This window comes from Dromiciops gliroides, chromosome 6, assembly GCF_019393635.1.
Source record: "Dromiciops gliroides isolate mDroGli1 chromosome 6, mDroGli1.pri, whole genome shotgun sequence".
Lineage (NCBI taxonomy): Eukaryota > Metazoa > Chordata > Mammalia > Microbiotheria > Microbiotheriidae > Dromiciops > Dromiciops gliroides.
Genome location: NC_057866.1, coordinates 25,373,353 through 25,392,876, shown reverse-complemented (window position 1 = coordinate 25,392,876; position 19,524 = coordinate 25,373,353). Strand labels below are relative to the sequence as shown.

Sequence of the window (19,524 nt, the reverse complement as noted above, 5' to 3'; positions counted from 1 at the left end):
CACAGTAGATAGGGCTCCATGCCTGGAGTTGGGTAAGACCTGAATTCAAATCTGACCTCCCTCAGACACTTAACTAGCTGTGTGAACTTAGGCAAGTCACTTAACCCTGTTTGCCCCAGTTTCCTCATCTGTAAGATGAGCTGGAGAAGGAAATGCAAACCACTCCAGTATCTTTGCCAAGAAAACTCCAAATGGGGTCACAGAGTTGGACATGACTGAAATGACTGAAAGACAACAAAAGTACCTACTATGTGCAAGCACTATGCTAAGCACTTTACAAATATCATTTCATTTGATCCTGACAATAACCCTGCCAGGCAGGTTCTAGTATTATCCTCATTTTAGAGTTGAGGAAACTGAAGCAACAGAGGTTAAGTGACTTGGCAGCATTTTCAAAGACCCAGGGTTCCCTGTGTGCCACAATGAAGGATGCATCAAGGCAGAATATTAAGGGGGGGGAGGGGGAATGGAACTACAATGCTCTTGAATGGAAAATACTCTTGTAGAATTCAAGGGGCGCACTCAGAATCTTGTAGAGCCCCAGAATGTGTGTCCTGAAAGTCAGTTTTCATCATCAATCTTTCCTGAATCCTTTGACTTGCTCTAGAACTTGTTTTTAAAAATAAGAACCCTTTTGTTCCCCATTTGTTTCTTCCTCATTAAATTTGAGTGCAGAAACCAATTCTGGCTGATAGAACACGGAGGCCAAATAACAAAGCTGGGCTGTCGGATTGAATAGACTGCAAATTGGAAGTGACCTTAGGATGCATCTAGTCCAAGCCCTTTGATGCACAGATTATGAAATTAAGGCTAAGAGGGGAGAATTGGCTTGCCCACAGTCCACCCAAGTAGTCAGGGGCAGAGATGGGATTCAGACACCAGGTCCCCTGACCTGAATCTGAGGCCATCTAGGACAACCCACTCATTTTACAGACAAAGAAACCAAGGCTTAGAGAGATTAAGTCACCATGCTGTGGTTTGAGCCCAAGTCTTCCTAACTCTAAGCTCAGCTCTCTATCCATTAAACCACCTAACTGTTGTTGAAATGGCATTTCATGCTTTCTGAAGGGCTTGTCCATACCCAATCCCCTGTGAGATTGCAGGATCTCCGAGGTCATTGAGCCACCCCATCATTTTACTGGGGAGGAAATAGAGATTCAGAGAAAGACTTGCCCAAGGATACAGAGAGTAAATGGCAGAGCCAGGATTTGAACCCAGGCCATCTGACCATAAGCCATTGTTCTTGTCAATATCTTGTGTAAGTGGCAGTTATTCTTATCCCCATTTTACCATCCAGTGCAAACCAGCAAACATTTATCAAGCACCTACTATGTGCCAGTTAGCTGACTTCCACCGGATGAATGCAACAGAAAAACAGATAAGTATGTATGTGATTAGTTGAGGGGGAAAGAGAGTCCTGGTCACTAAAGAGACCAGGAAGTCCCTTCCATTGATGACATGTGAGCTAGGGATTCTAAGACACAGAGATGAGGAGGAATTGCATTCCAAGAATGGAAGACAGCCTGAGAAAATGCATGGAGGTGGGAGATGAGATAGCCAGTATTCTAGTTCATCCAGGATGTAGACTATGTGAAGAGGTGTAACACGCAATGAGCCTGGAAGGGTAGGTTAAAGCTTTAACAGCCAAGCTGACAAATTTGTATTTTGTTCTAAAGGCCACAGGGAAATTCTATAGCTTCATGAGCAATAGAATGATGTGGTGAGATGACTTTAGGAAGACTATTTTAAAAACTGTGGGGCAGAGAGTAGAAACCAGGAATCCAGTTAGGAAGCCATTAAAATAGTTGAGGCAAGAGGTGATGAAGGCTCGAACCAGAGGGATAACCTTTGGGTATAGAAAGGGGGATAGGTGTGAGAGATGTTGAGGTAGAATTGATCAGATTTGGTAAGTGATTAGATATTGGTAGTGAAGTTGAGGGAGGAGTCTCTTGAACCTAGATGACCAGAAGTATAAGGATTCCCTCAACAGAAAAAGGGCATTTTGGAAGGGAGTTGATTTCAAAAAGAAGATGATGAGTTCCATTTTGAACCTGTTGAGTTTGAGATGCCTACAAGATAAATAAGTGGAACTATATCCGGTCAATTGGTGATAAAGGCCTGGAGTTCATGGAATGCTAGAAGGGACGTGACAGATAATCTCGTCCAAACATCTCATTCTACAGATGGGTCCACTGAGATTCAGGGTAACACAAATTATCTAGAGTTACCTAGGGTTAGGTAATCCTAACCCTAAGTGACTTTCCCTAGGTCACACAGGCAGATCTCAGATGTGAACCCATGTCTTCCAACCCATATTCCAGCGTTCTTTCCACTTTGCCTCTCTGTGAGTCCATCTGTGTATGTGGATGCACACGTGGGGATGCGTCAAGGACCTGTTGCTTGAGTTCATGTCATTTTTACTCTTGTCCCCCAGATATGTGATCATTTCACGTGAGGAGAGAGAGCAGAATCTGATGGCTTTCCAACACAGTGAGAAAATCTACTTCCGCGTGTGCCGTGATATCCGACCTGGGGAGCGGTTACGAGTCTGGTACAGTGAGGATTATATGAAACGCCTACACAGCATGTCACAGGAAACAATACAGCGCAACCTGACCAGAGGTGAGCCTTTCCTTCCCCGTGGACCCATGGCCCTGCCTCTACTGCTCTACCTCTGACCCTCCTTCCAGGTTGATGGAGAGTTGCCTAATTGAGGACTCTAAACAGCCTTCTTCACAGATGTCACTATCTCAATATCCTGCTCAGATTGCCACTGTCTTTGGGAATAAGGAAAAGGGAAAATGAATGAATTTCTCATGGAAAATTTTTTTTAAAGAAAAGAGGAAGGAGGAATGAAACTGGGTCAGGAGATTTTAGATTTTTTTGGTTAGACATTTGCAAGAGCACACCTCGTGGATTTCCTTTCCTGGGAAACCAGAGGGACAGAGACTCTGAACACATATTCCAGCACAATTAGGAAAGGAGAAATGGAGGCTCAGAGTCAGAGGAAGAGGTAAAGGACCTCATTAGGACCTATTTCTCTATCTCAGATTAAGGCCAAATTCCCACGACTCCCTTGCTTTATAGTTTGTTGAGCTAATGGCTTCCTCTTTTCCCCTGACCTTTGGGACAGGTAGTTGTCTTTTCAAAAGATAATGTTGATGGAAAATAGGAAAATTTATGTAAATAGATTTTGAAGGTTCAGAGGGAGTAGGGCACTGAGTCTCTTTCCATAGGGACATGTGCATTCAACAAAAAAAGAGTAGCTTAGAATATCCTCGTTATAAGAGGAGCCACATTTGGACTTGCTGGTTAACCATGAAATCCAAATTCTTTCCAGTGTCACCTTCAAACTAACTCCATAGTCTCCTTAGTCCACACCCATGGAATATGTCCAGTAGATCTAGAGTCCATTTGGTCCTTGTGCAACCCAGAGGGGATAAAGTCAAACTCACTAGATCATGAACCTGTCTAACATCTGACAGAAAATGGAGGAGATGAGAAGGGATAGAAGTGGCCTTTCGATTAAATTTTTAGAAGAAAAAAAAATCCAAACTATTAACCATCACAGCTGTTAATATGTCAAATAGGCTGCCTCAGGAGGTAGTGAGTTCCCCATCAATGGAGGTCAGCAACATTGAGATCAGATACAGGTTGGATTAGATGACCTTTCAGCTTTAAAATTCTGGAATTCTAAGCAAGCAGCAGCTGCCTGACTTGGTAAAAAGTATCTCATGACTCAGTGAGCACTGAGAATTTTTGGCTAAGCTTAATTCCTGACTGCTCTGGCTCTTGATTTGGGGGATGTTAGCACTTTCTTGGTGAAAATTTCCTCATGTGGTTTCAATCTGACCTTTGGAGGGACCCGAATATTGTCACAGAACTTGTATTGAACATCAGTCATGCACTGGGGGCTACACAATGGAGTGAAGAGGTCTCTGAAGGCAAGTTGGGGCCAGAAGAAAAGGAAGCAAGGAGAAATCTTGTCTGGGGCCATCAAAGTTTCAACTCTTGATTTCAGCTTTCTTGGATCCCTGCAGGAGTGTTTACAATGTCTTCTGGGGTTTTTTCCTGGTGCCTTCTCAAATGCCCATCATTGTCAGGGGAGGCTGAGAGATGTGAGGGGCAAGTTTGTAGGAGGGACTGAGTGATAGGAAGCCATTTGGAAGAGAGCTTTGGTAGAAGGTGATCCCAAGGAACATATGGGAAAAGGCATGAAGATGAATAGGGATGTACAAGATGATGTTCCTGCCCAGGGGAAAGCAACAAGAGAGAGGAAGAGAACCAGAAGCTTCAACCTACAAAGGAATAGGCTGCCTCAGGTGGTAGTGAGGGCCCTATTGATGAAGATCTTCACCAAAAAGAAAGGAAAAGCTCATGGAGATTTCTAAGAGATGCAGAGGCAAGATGAAAGACATGGATGAGCTTGGACCAAAAGCCCAGAAGCATTGATATATTCAACTTTTTGGATCAGAGAATGGTGGGCGTGTGTGTGTGTGTGTGTGTGTGTGTGTTTGGCAAAATCATCCTCCTGAAAGGGCCCACACTAGGATATGGAGATTTCCATAGAGGTGACATGACTTACCCAAGGTCACACAGAGAATCATTGACTGAACATCCTTTGAGTCTGTTCACCCTCATGGGCCTGCCTCCTCATTTCACTTCAATTCAATAATCATTTATTAAACACTAGATTCAGAATCCTTTTACCTCCTTCTCTTAAGAGTCTGCTTAGAAGGATGCAACAGCTGAAGCTTTTGAGAAATGAGGCCAGATACCTCATGGCCAGGGACCCAACTGTCAGTGACCTTTCATCAGTGTGACATAGTGGAAGTGGTGCTGACTCTGTCAGAGGTCCTTAATTTGAATGCCTTCTCAAGTCTTCACCAACTGTGTGGCCTAGAACGTGTGACTCATCATCCCTGGTCTTTGATTTCTTCATTTCTAAAATGAGGATGTAGAATTCAATGATGTTTAAGGTCTTTCTAGCTCTAAGCTGTCTTATTCATCAGAAAACTGTAGGAGATGATCATTGTTTGGAGTATGTCATGTGAGCTTTTCTCTGCAGATCTTTAGGAAAAGGTGATCTCTGTGACACAGGGAGTAGGTGTTCAACAAACATCTGATAGGTGAAGTTAACAAAGAGGCTGATTTGGGCTCAGTATAAGAAAGGACTTCCTAACTACCTAAGCTTTCCAGCACTAAAATGAGCCAACTCATGAGGGAGTGAGTTTTCTGTCACTGAAAGTATTCAACCTCAACTTGGATGACTGTGTGTCGGAGCTATTGTTGGGGGTGATGTAGAAGAAACTCTTCCCTCAGTATGGATTGGATTAGATGACCTCTGAGTTCCCAGAATGTCAGAACTAGAAAGGACCTTTGAGATCCTCTTTTTCAACCCCTTTGTTTTCCTGATGAGCAAACAACAGAAGCCCAGGGTGGGGAAATGGCTTGCCTAAGGTCACTTAGGTCAGTGGTTGAGCTAATATCCGATTGACCTGATTCCTCTTTCTACTTTCCTTTGTGGCTCTAAGATTCTATTGGTTTATTATGGGGTTTTCAAGCCTTCCCAGAGACTAAGGGATGTATTCTATGTCCACAGTGGTTTTAGGATTTTATGGAATCCTAAGGCTGGAGGAATACCCTCAAGAAACAGATAAGATGCAGACTGGCACTAGAGAGAGAAGCAGGGTTCAATGTTGGTGATTTGTTATCCATGCTTCCCAACAGCATGAACAGATCTAAAATGAGATATGTAGACTAAATGATTTGTGAGGTCCTTTCTTTCCCTAGAGCTAGAATCCTATAGTCTTGAGACAAAAAAATAGAGCAGCCTCTGTCTAGCTAGAGAAAAAGAAAGGGGCAGCCCCTGGTTTTCACTGGTCTCTTATAAGCAGCTGTGTTTTCTGATTCATAAGCAGGGAATGGTGTATGTTTTGAAGAGGCTTTCTGCACTTTCTCTTTTCTCCCTGGCCTCAGTTTCCCCCATGGTTCAGGAGCTGTAGAGGTGAATGAGCCACTCCAGCATGTGAGAAGATTTGAGAAAATGAGAATCTGGTCTTTTAAAAAACACATCTTCCTTCCAGTTCCACTTATCTATGTGGCACTGAAGAAAGCTCCCTGGATCATCTGATTTGAATCTTGCCTCTGCTATTTAATATCAGTATGAGCTTGGACCTCTCACTCCCCATCTCTGGACTTTAGTTCATTTCCCTGTAAGATGAGGGAGGTTGCCTTGGTCAAGACTTCTTAACTTATTATTTTTAAAATTTTTTATAACTATTTCAGTAGAATTGACTTTCTTTATGATCCTGTGTCTTTCATTTAAAACATTAAAAAAGCATGATTCTGAGAAGAGTCCATAGATTTCATCAGACTCACTGCCAAAGGGGTCCTAAACACAGAAAAACTTCAGGACTCCTGAACTAGGTCTATAAGGTCCATTCCATAGGCAACTAGGTGGCGCTATAATGGATAGAGCGCCAGGTCTGGAGTCAGGAAGACTCATCTTCCTGAGTTCAAATCTGGCTTCAGACTCCTACTAGTTGTTTGACCCTGTGCAAGTCATTTAACTGTGTGCCTCAGTTTCCTCATCTGTAGAATAAGCTGGAGAAGGAAATGGCAAACTGATCTAGTATCTTTGCCAAGAAAACCCCAAATGAGATCACAAAGAGTCAGACATAACTGAAAAACAACTGAAACAAAGGTCTATTCCATCACTAATGTTCTGTGATTCTGTGAAGAATGGTTTCAGAGGCAAGGGAGAATGCAACACATTTCATGTATACACAGGGCATCTCCCAAATCTTAGCTCAGTTTTACTTTGTACTAGCTTTAAAGTGCATTGAGACTCTCAGGACGACCACTCTGTGTATGTGTATTTGTGTGTATATGTCTACATGCATATATACATATATACAAATACACATGCATATATACATTCACACATATCTATGACAATATACATGTGTGTTTGTATAGACAGATACATACACACGCACACCCTAGCACCCAGGATTCAGGCAACCAGATTGTCGTGGGACCCTGGAGACCACCTAGCCTCTCTTTTGATTAGAGTGGCTTTGGGATCATCATTGCAAATGACTTTAAAGTCTTCATCTAGCAAGAAGTGCCTTCTATTAGAGTGTGGTACAATGGGAAGCACATTGGATGCAGTGTCAGGTGACCAGCAATAGATTTAGAAACCTCATAAAGGCAATGATGGTTTTTGTCTTTTTTTTTAATTTTTAATTTTAATTTTTTTTTTTTTGCGGGGAAGTGAGGGTTAAGTGACTTGCCCAGGGTCACACAGCTAGTAAGTGTCAAGTATCTAAGGTCAGATTTGAACTCAGGTCCTCCTGAATCCAGGGCTGGTGCTTTATCCACTGTGCCACCTAGCTGCCCCGGTTTTTGTCTTTTGATCTCTGGTGCCTAATACTGGGCACAACACATGAGTCCTTTGTAAGTTCTTGGCTTGGTTTTTAAATAAATGCATATTGATTGATTGCCCTGAGTTCAAATCCCAGCTCTGATGCTTATTAGCTATAGGATTTTAGGCAAATCACATCATATCTCTGTATCTTAGTTTGGTTATGTGTAGAGTGGGGAGGAAAAGGTTTTATTTCTCTGAGCCCATTTCCTAATTTTTAAAACGGAGATAATAATACTTGATTTCTGTGAATCTCAGTTTCTTCATCTGTAAGATGAGGGTAAAGTGAGGATATTGGGCTAGGTGATTCCTAAGGTCCCTCCTACCTATAAATTTTATGCCATTATCTTTACTAGCATATGTATCCCCAGAGATTAGCATAGTGCCTGGCATATAGTAAGTGCTTAATAAGTTATTCATTCTCTCCCTCTCTCTCTCCCTATCTATCTACCCATCTATCCATCTGTCTCTCCATCCGTTCATGGATCTCTCAATGAATCCATCTGTCTCTCCATATATATGCCCATTCATCTATCTATCTACCCATCTGTCCATCCATCCATCTATCTATCTATCTATCTATCTATCTATCTATCTATCTATCTATCTATCTATCTATCTATCTATCTATCTATCTATCCATCCATCCATCCATCTATCTTTCTACCTATCCATCTATCTATTTATCCATCTGTCTATCTATCTAACTATCTATCTATCTATCCATCCATCCATCCATCCATCCATCCATATATCTGTCTACCCATCCATCCATCTATTTATCCATCTGTCTATCTATCCAACTATCTTTATAGCCTCAGGTTTATAGTATACCCTCAAATTGAACTAATCACTGGTTAGGATGGGCTTAATAGTCATGCCCATTTCTATAGTGCTTTAATGTGGCTCATATTATCTCATTTAAATTTTATGACAGACCCTTGAGAAGTTCTATAGGTACTGCTATCCACATTTTACAAGGAGGAAACTGAGGCCCAGAGAAGTCAAACAACTCGTCCATGGGCCCATAGCTAGTGTAGCAGGGCCAAGCTTGGTAACTCCAATCCTAATAATCTTTTCCCTGCTTCTGCCTCCCCTTAGGTCCCCAAAGGGACCAGGACCTTCCCCCAAAGCCCACTGGCAACCATGCCACCACAGTGTGATTCGAGAAGGGCTCAGACTCTGTGGTGTCTCCTTTGTTTCCTTAGTCTCCTGTCCTCCAGGGGATAGTACCCCCTCCCTGACACAAAACCATGTGTACGTTCAAAAAGTGACTCCAGGTAAACTAATACTGTGATGGGGAGGTCACCCTGTGTCAGAACAGAAATAATGTCAAAGAAAAATGAAAACAGGAGTGCCTTTTGAATTTTCACCCGAGGAAATTCAACTTTATTTTAGAAATTATGATGGGGGGGGTCAATGTCCTTTTTCCCTTGAGCTGCCAACCTTAGAATGAGTTTTCTCATAATATGATAGATGTAAAGTTGTACAGGACCTTCAAGAGCCTGGCATCTTAGATACAGAACTGTAAGGTACCTCAGAGGTCATCTGGTAGAGCACTTGCTCACTCTACAGGAGAGGAAACTGAGACCCGAAATGTTTAGTGATGACTAAGGCCTTACACATAGTAAGGATCAGAGGCAGAATTTGCACTCACATCCTTTGACTCCAGAGCCATTTCTCTTCTCATTATATCATGCTGCCTGTCAAGTCTAATCCACCCTCATTAGCTTATGTATGGGGACACTGAGGTCCCTCAGGGGGCAGTGATGTATCCATGTCACTCAGTAACACCAGAATCTGACCCTGCTGTCTCTCACCCTGCATTTCCTCCTACTGTCTCAAGTGGGAGGTTCAAGTCAATTCAACCTGTACTTATTATGTACCTGCTATATGCTAGGCACTAATCCCTGCCCTCAAAGAGCTTACAGTATACTCCAGGGAATACAGATAAGTAAATGCAAAATATAAGCAGAATTTCATAGATTGAGAGCTGAAAGAGACCCCAGAGGCCACCTAGCCCAACCCCCTCATTTTACAGAGAGGAAAACTGAGGCCAAATATGTTAAATTTCTTGCTAGGTCCTCTGACTCCAAACCTAGCATTCTTTTCCTCAGTACCACACTATCTCAAAAGCCTCTCTGTCTTTCTCTGTCTCTGTCTCTGTCTCTGTCTCTGTCTCTGTCTCTGTCTCTGTCTCTGTCTCTGTCTCATATATGTCTCTCTCCCTCCCTCCCTCTCTCTCCTTCCCTCTCTCTCTGTCTCTGTCTCTCTCTGTCTCTCTGTCTCTCTCTGTCTCTCTGTCTCTGTCTCTGTCTCTGTCTCTGTCTCTGTCTCTGTCTCTGTCTCTGTCTCTGTCTCTCTCTCTCTCTCTCTCTCTCTCTCTCTCTTTGTTAATGTGTATGTGTCCGTACTGGGGAAGGGTTTTGTTGGGGAAAACACCAACAACTATGGGGATGAGGAAAAACCTTTCTTGCTCTTATATCATCCAATTTTTAATAATAAAAAAAGATTCTTAGATCTAGCCAAGGAAGGAACCTCAGAGGTCTTCTAGTTCAACTCCCTCATTTTACAGATGAGGAAATTAAGGTACAGAGGGCTTAAGGGTAGTAAGTAGCTGAGGTAGGATTTGAACCCAGGCCATCTGACTCCAGAATCTGTGTTCTTTTTCCACTAGAGAGGTGTCCATAGGAAAAGTCTTATTGCTAACCAGGTTGTCTTGGGATGGGGAACAGGGAAGTCAGTGACTCATGGAAAATGCCAATTCCTACATTTTATGTTCCTGACACCTTTTGCCAAGTTGAAGCTGTCTCCCCTCCCCCCCCACCCCAGATTGTTAGGAGTGAAAGCAGGAGAATGGAAGAAGAAGGAGTGCTTGGGAACTGGGGGGAGGAGGGATGGCTGGTCTTGTGTCCTCACCTCAGCTTGGCTATGTGAGTTGTCTTCTTCTAGGGGCCCGAGGATGGTAGGGACCGTAAAGACTGTTCAAGTTTTTCCTTTTTCAGTGAATGAATGGCTCACAAGGTCCTGGGATTTAGCACTGGAAGGGACCTTAGCACTTACCTAATCTAAACCTCTCATTTTACAGAGTAAGGAAACTGAGGCCCAGAGAAGGAAGTGACTTATTCAAACCAAATTATAAAATAACATGCTATTCCATTGTAAATCTTAAAGTATCCTATAAATGCTATTGTTATCATTATCATGTGTTAATATTATTATTATTACTACCTGAGATCCAGTGGGTAATAAGTAGAAGAACCAGGATTTGAACTCATGGCTGCCAGCTCCACTGTGGGGTTCTTTCCATTAGAGCACACTGCTATCCCCATAAGACTCCATCTTCACACCTGCTCCCAGGGCCCTCCCTTCTTCATCGTCTGGGTGACCCATCTGCCATTTTGGGTAGGATCTGGAAGCCAGCACCAGCCGTGGGTAGCCAGAGGATTGTTGTGTTGCTCTAGTTGGTGTTTCCCATTTGATCTTTTCTCCCCACCTCCTCACAGCCTGGTTTTCCTTCCTAGGAGATAAAAAGCTGCAGCGCGAGAAGCCTGAGAAGACCGTGGATCACCAGGAGGACCTTCGAGGCCCTCTTCAGCTCACGGTCTTGAGGCATGGCAAGAGCGCCTACAAGCGTGGCTTTGATGAGGTGGATGCCCACCCTCCGCCCAAGAAGAAAAAGATTGACCTCATCTTCAAGGATGTTTTGGAAGCCTCCTTGGAAACAGCCAAGATAGAGGCACGCCCTCTGGCCCCAGGCACCCCGCTCGTCCTCAGGAAAGCTCCCAAGTCTCACACAGAAGACACATATGATCAGGGCGGGATGGCTGTACCCCACGAGCCCCAAGACCTCTCCAGGAACCAGGGGGAGAAGGAGTGGAAGGCTCCCCAGGGGGCTTCCTATGGTCCCTCCAAAGACACGGGCTCGCTGGAGGATGAGGAGGAAGAGCCTTCATTGTTCAAGGCAGACAGCCCGGCCGAGGCCTCCCTCGCATCGGACCCTCATGAGCTCCCCACCACCTCCTTCTGCCCTAACTGTATCCGCCTCAAAAAGAAGATACGGGAGCTTCAGGCAGAACTGGACATGCTCAAGTCCGGGAAGCTGCCCGAGCCCCCTCTGCTGCCACCCCAGGTACCGGAGCTCCCCGAGTTTTCAGACCCCACAGGTGAGTTGGCCTAGTTGAGATGATGGCTAGAGGGAGGAGCGCACAGTAGGCAGTGCAGAGGGTGGCCAGAAATGCCACTGCTTGAGCCTTCCAAGGGGAGATGTGGTGTGTCCAGAGCCAGGGTGGACCTTGGGCATCCATAGCCTCAGGGTGGGGAGGGTCCTGCAGGCTCCTCCAGGACTGTCCATTGTACCCCTACCCCTTGTCAATAAAGCAAGTTCCACCACAGGAAGGGGGTGTGTGCTGTCTTCTTGGCTTCTGTGTGGTGGAACACAATGGAGGGTGTCCCAGAGCCTGGCCTCTGAGTCCCACCAGTCTCCATTCCCAGTTCAAGACTGTGCCTAGGGTTGGGGTGGGCAATGAAGTTGGGAGGAGTGGGGTGGTCTTCAGAGAGTGGAGAGACATGCTGCCTTGTCTCCTCCAGCCTAACCTACATCAATCCGGCCAATATTAAGAGCCTACTATGTGCAGGATGAAATATAAACAAGAAATAGTCCCTGCCCAGCTAGGTGACACAATGGATAGAGCACCAGACCTGGAGTCAAGAAGTACTATGTTCAAATCCAGCCTTAGACACTGGCTGTGTGACACTGAGCAAATCAGTTCATCTCTGCCTCAGTTTCCTTATCTGTAAAATTAGGGCAATGATAGCACCCACCTCCCAGGGTTGTTGTGAGGATAAAAAGAGATCATATTTGTAAAGCACTTTGCAAACCTTCAATGTGCTACATAAATGCTGCTTCTTGTTAGTACATACAACCTGGTCGTCCAATTCCCAGCCTTTCTCACAGTAGCTATCCGATAGTGGCTATCACCTTAGGATCTGTTGGCTGAAAGGAAGAAAGAAAGAAAGAAAGAAAGAGAGAGAGAGAGAGAGAGAGAGAGAGAGAGAGAGAGAGAGAGAGAGAGAGGGAGAGGGAGAGGGAGAAAGAAAGAGAGAAAGAGAGAAAGAAAGAGAGAAAGAAAGAGAGAAAGAAAGAGAGAAAGAAAGAAAGAAAGAAAGAAAGAAAGAAAGAAAGAAAGAAAGAAAGAAAGAAAGAAAGAAAGAAAGAAAGAAATCCCTGATGTCTGACACAAAGCTACTGTGAATCTATACTTGACCTTTGTCTGTTTGACAGATTGAGAATGGTAGAAGGCTAAATTTCACATGACTAAAAATGGAGGAAAAATGTTTAATTAAAAACAGGGTAGAAGAGATCATAAATACCAGGATCAGTGGCCTTAATTACATAAAATTAAAAGGGTTTTGCGTAAATAAAATCAGTGTGGATGATATCAGAAAGATATAGAATGGGTTTTTAAAAACACCTTTCAGATAAATATCTCTGACAAAAGTTGAACATTCAAAACTGAAAGGAAATTGACAAAAATCTATAAGAGAAATGAATGCATATTTTAATCACATACATGTAGACATATTGATACATATATATAGACATACATGTACATATGTCTATCTGCATGTACATATAGAGTAGCATTGCATAGATGTATGAGACTTATTTATTAGGTCTGCAGAAGCTTTGTTTGGTATTTATGAGTTTGTGAAGCCTTCTCAAAACCCCAGAGATTGGGGTAGTCATTTAATCCAGGAGTATGCTCTCAGAATATTGTTGCTCTCAAGGGGACTCTCTGACCTTTCCCCTAACTTCCCCTGACCTTCTACCATTCTGCCACCTTTCCATCTAAGGTTAAAGTGGCCAGAGAGACAAATTGTCCTTGGGTGATAAGTTGCAAAGCCTCAGGTTCCTTTGGTTCCATGGACCTGACTCTTCCTCTTGACAATCTTTATCCATAGGCCCACCTGTGGTCCATTGGGAGTATTGATTCACCTTACCCAATAGTGTAATCAATCAGTAAGTCATCAAGCATTTATTAAGTGTCTACTGTATACTAGGTACAAGGGATAAAAGAATGGAAACAAAGCAGTCCCCGCCATGTGGAAGCTTACATTTATTTGGGGAAACAATGTGCAAAATATTGGGTTCTTTATTGGGTCTGTGATGTTGCGAGAGTAGGGGACTCCCAATTCAGAAACTCCTGCTATCCATGAAGATATATATATATATATATATATATTTAACATTAACTTATTATTTACTAACCTTAAAAGATTACCAGTAGCAACAAGAGGTTCCATGAGTTGCTTGAGGTCACACAGCCAACACATGTCAGAGACAGCACTTGGAACCAGGACTTCTGGTTCTAAAGCTAAATATTGATCTGCTATCCCATGCTGTCTATTGTATTCAAAATACTTTTAAAAAGAAATACAAGGTCATTTGTGGGAAGGAGGAAGAGGATGGGATAGGGGTGGGGAGGTAGGACATTGGAGCCTTTATGTGACCCCTTCCTCCAGGGCCATTAGCTGTCAGTTGGCCATAGGCATGGTAGGGAACAGTGGCCCAGCTCACCCAAAAGTCATTGCTCTTTCTCATGAATGCCTTCTCTGATTCTGTGTTCCCATCCGATTTGCCTCACTGAAGCACTAGCCTAGGTACATATAGAATCTAACATTAGACATTCTGTTATCATAACAGCGCCTTCTTTCTCTCAGTCCTATTTCAGTGTCTCATCACCTTAGAGAAATGAGTCTCAAAGGCTAGGACAGTCGGGTTTAGCTCTGACAAAGTCTTCCAAGCTAGGCCAGGGCCTGAGGCATGTTCTGTCCTCTGAGGACTTAACCTGCTTACTAGAGACAGGTTCCTCTCCAGGTTGGCCTCTGGGTAATAGGTTCCCTTGTTGTGGTCATTTGACAATGTAATAGACCGAAGCACTTTCCCTTGGGCAGGGAGGGCTTGCGATGTCTTTGTAATGCTCAGGAACTTAGTGCTTTGAAATTTCCTAAACCTTTTCTTTACAGCAACCCTGAGAGGTGAGTGGTGCATCTTTTTTATCACCCCCATTTTCCAGGTGAGGAAAGGGAGACTTAAGTGTCACACCTAGTAAATGCTATTAGTTGTCAAAGCCAGAATACTGAGTGTTTATTTGCATTTCAAGAGCATATTGCCTCTGGGTAAGGGGAGGTAATGAAAGGAGCATGCTGGGTGGTGGTGGCCAGCCAGGTGGGCATTTACAGGTATGCCCTGGTCTGTAGGTGATCGACATGGCTCACTTGTGTTGTTATATCAGATCACTTACTAATATGGAAATATGTTTTCCATGACTTGACTTGTATAATTGATATATTGTTTGGCTTCTCAATGACTGGAGGAGCAGGAAAGAATTTGGAGCTCAAAATTTCCAAAGATGAATATTAATTTTATTAAATTTGAGATTTAACAAAAATAAATAAGATTATAATTTTAAACATAAATAAAATAAAATCAGATCCCTTAGAAATAGTATCCCAAGGTGAGGCATTAAGTTGCTTGAGACAATAGAGGCCTTGGACAATACTGCGTCATATCCCGTGTCCTCTACAACGGGGCATAAACTTCCCTTTCATTTCTCTTTCAGCCTCAGAGAGCGCGGTCTCTGTCCCAACCATGCTGGAAGACGATGATCAGGAGGTGGACTCGGCCGACGAGTCGGTCTCCAACGAGATGATCACAGCCACAGATGAGCCTTCAAAGATGTCCTTCGCCACGGGACGCCGCATCCGGCGCTTCAAACAGGAGTGGCTGAAGAAGTTCTGGTTCCTAAGGTACTCCCCGACGCTCAACGAGATGTGGTGCCACGTTTGCCGCCAGTACACGGTACAGTCTTCTCGGACCTCGGCCTTCATCATCGGCTCCAAACAGTTCAAGATCCACACCATCAAGCTCCACAGCCAAAGCAACCTTCATAAGAAATGCCTGCAGCTCTATAAGCTCCGGATGCACCCCGAAAAGACAGAGGAGATGTGTCGGAACATGACTCTGCTCTTCAATACCGCCTATCACTTGGCCCTGGAGGGCAGGCCTTACTTTGACTTCCGGCCCTTGGCAGAATTGCTGAAGAAGTGTGAGCTCAAAGTGGTGGACCAATACATGAACGAAGGGGACTGCCAAATTCTGATTCACCACATCGCCAGGGCTCTGCGGGAAGACCTGGTGGAGCGCATCCGTCAATCGCCGTTCCTTAGCATCATCCTCGACGGGCAGAGCGACGACGTCTTGGCCGACACCGTGGCCGTCTATGTCCAGTACACCAGTAGCGATGGGCCCCCTGCCACCGAATTCCTATCCTTACAGGAGCTGGGGTTCTCGACCACGGATAGTTATCTCCAGGCGTTAGACCGGGCGTTCTCTTCCTTGGGGATCAGGCTGCAGGATGAGAAGCCGACCATCGGCTTGGGTGTGGATGGGGCCAACATCACGGCCAGTTTGCGAGCCAGCATGTTTATGACAATCAGGAAGACTTTGCCCTGGCTCCTCTGCCTGCCCTTCATGGTGCACCGGCCCCACCTGGAAATCTTGGACGCTATCAGCGGGAAGGAGCTCCCTTGCTTAGAGGAGCTGGAGAATAACCTGAAACAGCTGCTGAGCTTCTACCGCTATTCGCCTCGCCTGATGTGTGAGCTCCGTTTGACGGCCTCTACCCTTTGCGAGGAGACAGAGTTCCTGGGAGATATCCGGGCCGTGAGGTGGATCATCGGGGAGCAAAACGTTCTCAATGCACTCATCAAGGACTACCTGGAAGTGGTCGCTCACCTCAAGGACGTGAGCGGGCAGACGCAACGCGCCGATGCGTCCGCCATCGCTCTGGCCCTACTCCAGTTCCTCATGGACTACCAGTCGATCAAGCTGATTTACTTCTTGCTAGACGTGATTGCCGTGCTCTCCCGCCTGGCCTACATCTTCCAAGGCGAGTACCTCCTCGTGTCCCAGGTGGACGACAAGATCGAGGAGGCCATCCAGGAAATCAGTCGGCTGGCCGACTCTCCCGGGGAGTATCTGCAAGAGTTCGAGGAGAATTTCCGAGAGAGCTTCAACGGCGTCGCCGTGAAGAACCTGCGCGTGGCCGAGGCCAAATTCCAGTCCATCCGGGAGAAGATCTGCCAGAAAACCCAGGTGATCTTGGCGCAGAGGTTTGACTCCCGCAGCCGGACCTTTGTGAAAGCCTGCCAGGTGTTTGACCTGGCGGCCTGGCCCAGGAGCACCGAGGAGCTCATGAGCTACGGCAAAGAGGACCTGGTCCAGATCTTCGATCATCTGGAAGCCATCCCATCCTTCTCCAGGGAGATCTGCCGGGAAGGGATGGACCCAAGGGGAAGCTTGTTGATGGAGTGGCGGGAACTCAAGGCTGACTACTACACCAAAAATGGTTTCAAAGACCTCATCAGCCACATCTGCAAGTACAAACAGAGGTTTCCCCTATTGAATAAGATCATCCAAATCCTTAAGGTTCTCCCCACCTCGACAGCCTGCTGTGAGAAAGGCCGAGTGGCCCTCCAGCGAGTGCGGAAGAACAACCGCTCCCGCCTCACCTTGGAACAGCTCAGTGACCTTTTGACAATTGCGGTAAACGGACCCCCCATTGCCAACTTTGATGCCAAGAGGGCACTGGATAGCTGGTTCGAGGAAAAGTCTGGCAATAGTTACACACTGTCTGCTGAAGTCCTCAGTCGTATGTCTGCCCTGGACCAGAAGCCAATGCTTCCAAGCATGGACCACGGGTCAGAGTTTTACTCAGACCTTTAGGGAGTCGTTGCCTCAGATTTTACCAAGCTGTTGAATAATTTTTTAAAGAAAAATATCTATACTCCTAAGCTTTGATATATTCTATAAATATATATATATTATATATATATAAACCCACACTGAAAATTTTTTTAAAATTAAGGGGACATGCATCTGACTGAAGCTACTTGGAGTTTTCAGAATGGGATGATGTCGAACACTTTCCTCTTATCTACAAAACTTGGCAGCTGCAATATTCATGGCAATTCACTCTTACTCATCATGGCCCACGCTGGGGGCCGCTGGGGTTCCAATCTAACAATCAACCAACAGTATAAGCTAAATTGACGGGTCTCTGTCAACCACCTCTCTGGTAGCTCACCTCATGTATGTTCTCGTTTGGGGCTTGGGGTTTTTGTTTGTTTGTTTTTTGGTCCCTCTGGTTGGTCAGAGGGGTTGTTGTTTATTTGTCTGTACGTTTGTTTGGGGGAAAGGTGGCTTTGTTCACTGGTTCTGGTCCAGTTGGAGTCGGGTTTCTTATTTCTGATGGCAAGTTATAAATTGGAGGGTTTTCTTCCTTCTCCCTCCATTTACTTCAATTTGGGAATCCACTTCCTGATTTGATTTTTCTCACTGTCTTAGAAGCAGAAGTGTCATCCATTCTCTGCTCCCCAGTTCCTGCTGATGGGAAGGGGAGGAAAGTCAATCCGTTCATCTCCCATTGCTCCTCCCTTGGTCTCCACCCAGGGACCCCTCAATACATGATCTAGTAATGGCTATAGATGATGGGTTTGAACCAGGTGGAAGAGAGGGTAGACTCTTTGCATCTCTGTTATGGTGTCATAGGGGATAAGACAGTAATGCTTCTCTCAGTCCCAGGGCCCTTGGGAACAGTCAGCAAGCCTTCAAATCCAGACCCAAAATGAGGCAAAGATTTGGGGCTGAAAATAAGAAAATGACAACAACAAAAAGATATTCTAATTATTTATATTCTATAGTTGTAGATTGTTGCGTTGGGGGGTGGGATGGTGTTGTTATTATTATTATTTTGTAATATAGTCACAGAATACCTGCTCTTATTCAATAGCAGGAGCTATCAATGCAAGGTGAGTCCTGGGTTAGTCATATCAGGGACTTCCCAGAGGTTCACTCCTTCTCTCGTGACCAAGGTGATCACGCAGTCAGTCCACAGCCTGGCAGGAAGCTGGATGCTTTGTCTATCCCTGTGAAATCTTTTTTTCTTTGAAGGGTAAAAACGTCCTAAAGGGAATGGAAAAAAAGCAAAAAGTGGGACAGGCCTCTCAGTGAATTAGCCTACACACAGCCGCACTTATATGGTCACACATACGCACTTTCATAATGCACATACCCGGGCATGCAAACATGCACATGGTCACGTATATGGTTCCGCGCTTGGACGAGGGTCCAAGCAAAGTATACCTGGATGCATACAAATGCATAGTTATACACACGAACACACACACACACACACACACACACACACACACACCAGACACACTGATAAATGAAAATGTCATAAACTTTAGAAATAGCCACTTACCTGCCCTCTAAGACAAGTACCAATTTAGACCAGGGAAGTCTAAATTAGGGCTATTTCGTTCATTTGCTACCACTGTACCTCCTAAGGGAGTCAAAAATAACCGTGTGGGCTGATAAACTTTTGTACTTATTTATAAGGATGACATATATGTGTATTTAAATCAAAATCTAATTCCCTCTACTCTGGACACTGGTCCATTTTGTTGGGTGGGGTGGGAACCAATCACATTTCACACACCTCATCATAGGCAGCAGAATGGGTCAGCTGGGGAACAGCGTGGTCGGGACACCAGCATCCCCAGCCCGGCTTGTTGAGAAACACCAGGGCTGGGAAGGTTTCCTTTTCACCTTCTCCTCTCTCAGAGGACCTGGTCCCAGAACAGAAGCTGACCATCTAGAACCCGTAGTGTAGACGTCATCAACACTGAACCTTTTACACTTTCCCTTCCCTGTCCTTTACTCTCTCCTGTTCCCACCCCCATCCCTCATCCCCCTTGGTCTTGGTGCTAAGAGAACTCGAGAACCATTGCTGCTAGTCGATAGCTTTTCATTATATAAATATATTATATATTATATTATATATATATTATTTTTGAAACTTTATTTGTTTGTTTGTTTTCAACAGTGATGTAGCATGTTGTCAAAATCCAGTCTCTCCCACTTACTTGTTCCACTGCCGGGCCTCCTAAGCTGCCTTCTACAATGAAACAAAGCAACCCTGCCTGGCTCTCACTCAGCATTCCCCCCCCCCCCCCCCCCCCCCGCC

At 44.8% G+C, this 19,524-nt stretch overlaps 1 protein-coding gene across 7 annotated transcripts in view; it reads left to right on the top strand.

Annotated features, from left to right (window-relative positions):
• PRDM11 (PR/SET domain 11) overlaps window positions 1-19,524 on the top strand; it is an 88,567-nt gene extending 69,043 nt beyond the window's left edge. For 6 of the 7 annotated variants that reach the window (XM_043970388.1, XM_043970387.1, XM_043970390.1 and 3 more), the window contains exons 6-8: window positions 2,435-2,622; window positions 10,954-11,595; window positions 15,055-19,524. In XM_043970388.1, the coding sequence (XP_043826323.1) occupies window positions 2,435-2,622; window positions 10,954-11,595; window positions 15,055-17,219 (2,995 nt within the window). In that variant the 3' untranslated portion in view covers window positions 17,220-19,524. The remainder of the gene's footprint in view (window positions 1-2,434; window positions 2,623-10,953; window positions 11,596-15,054) is intronic. The other variant, XM_043970392.1, reaches the window with a different exon arrangement.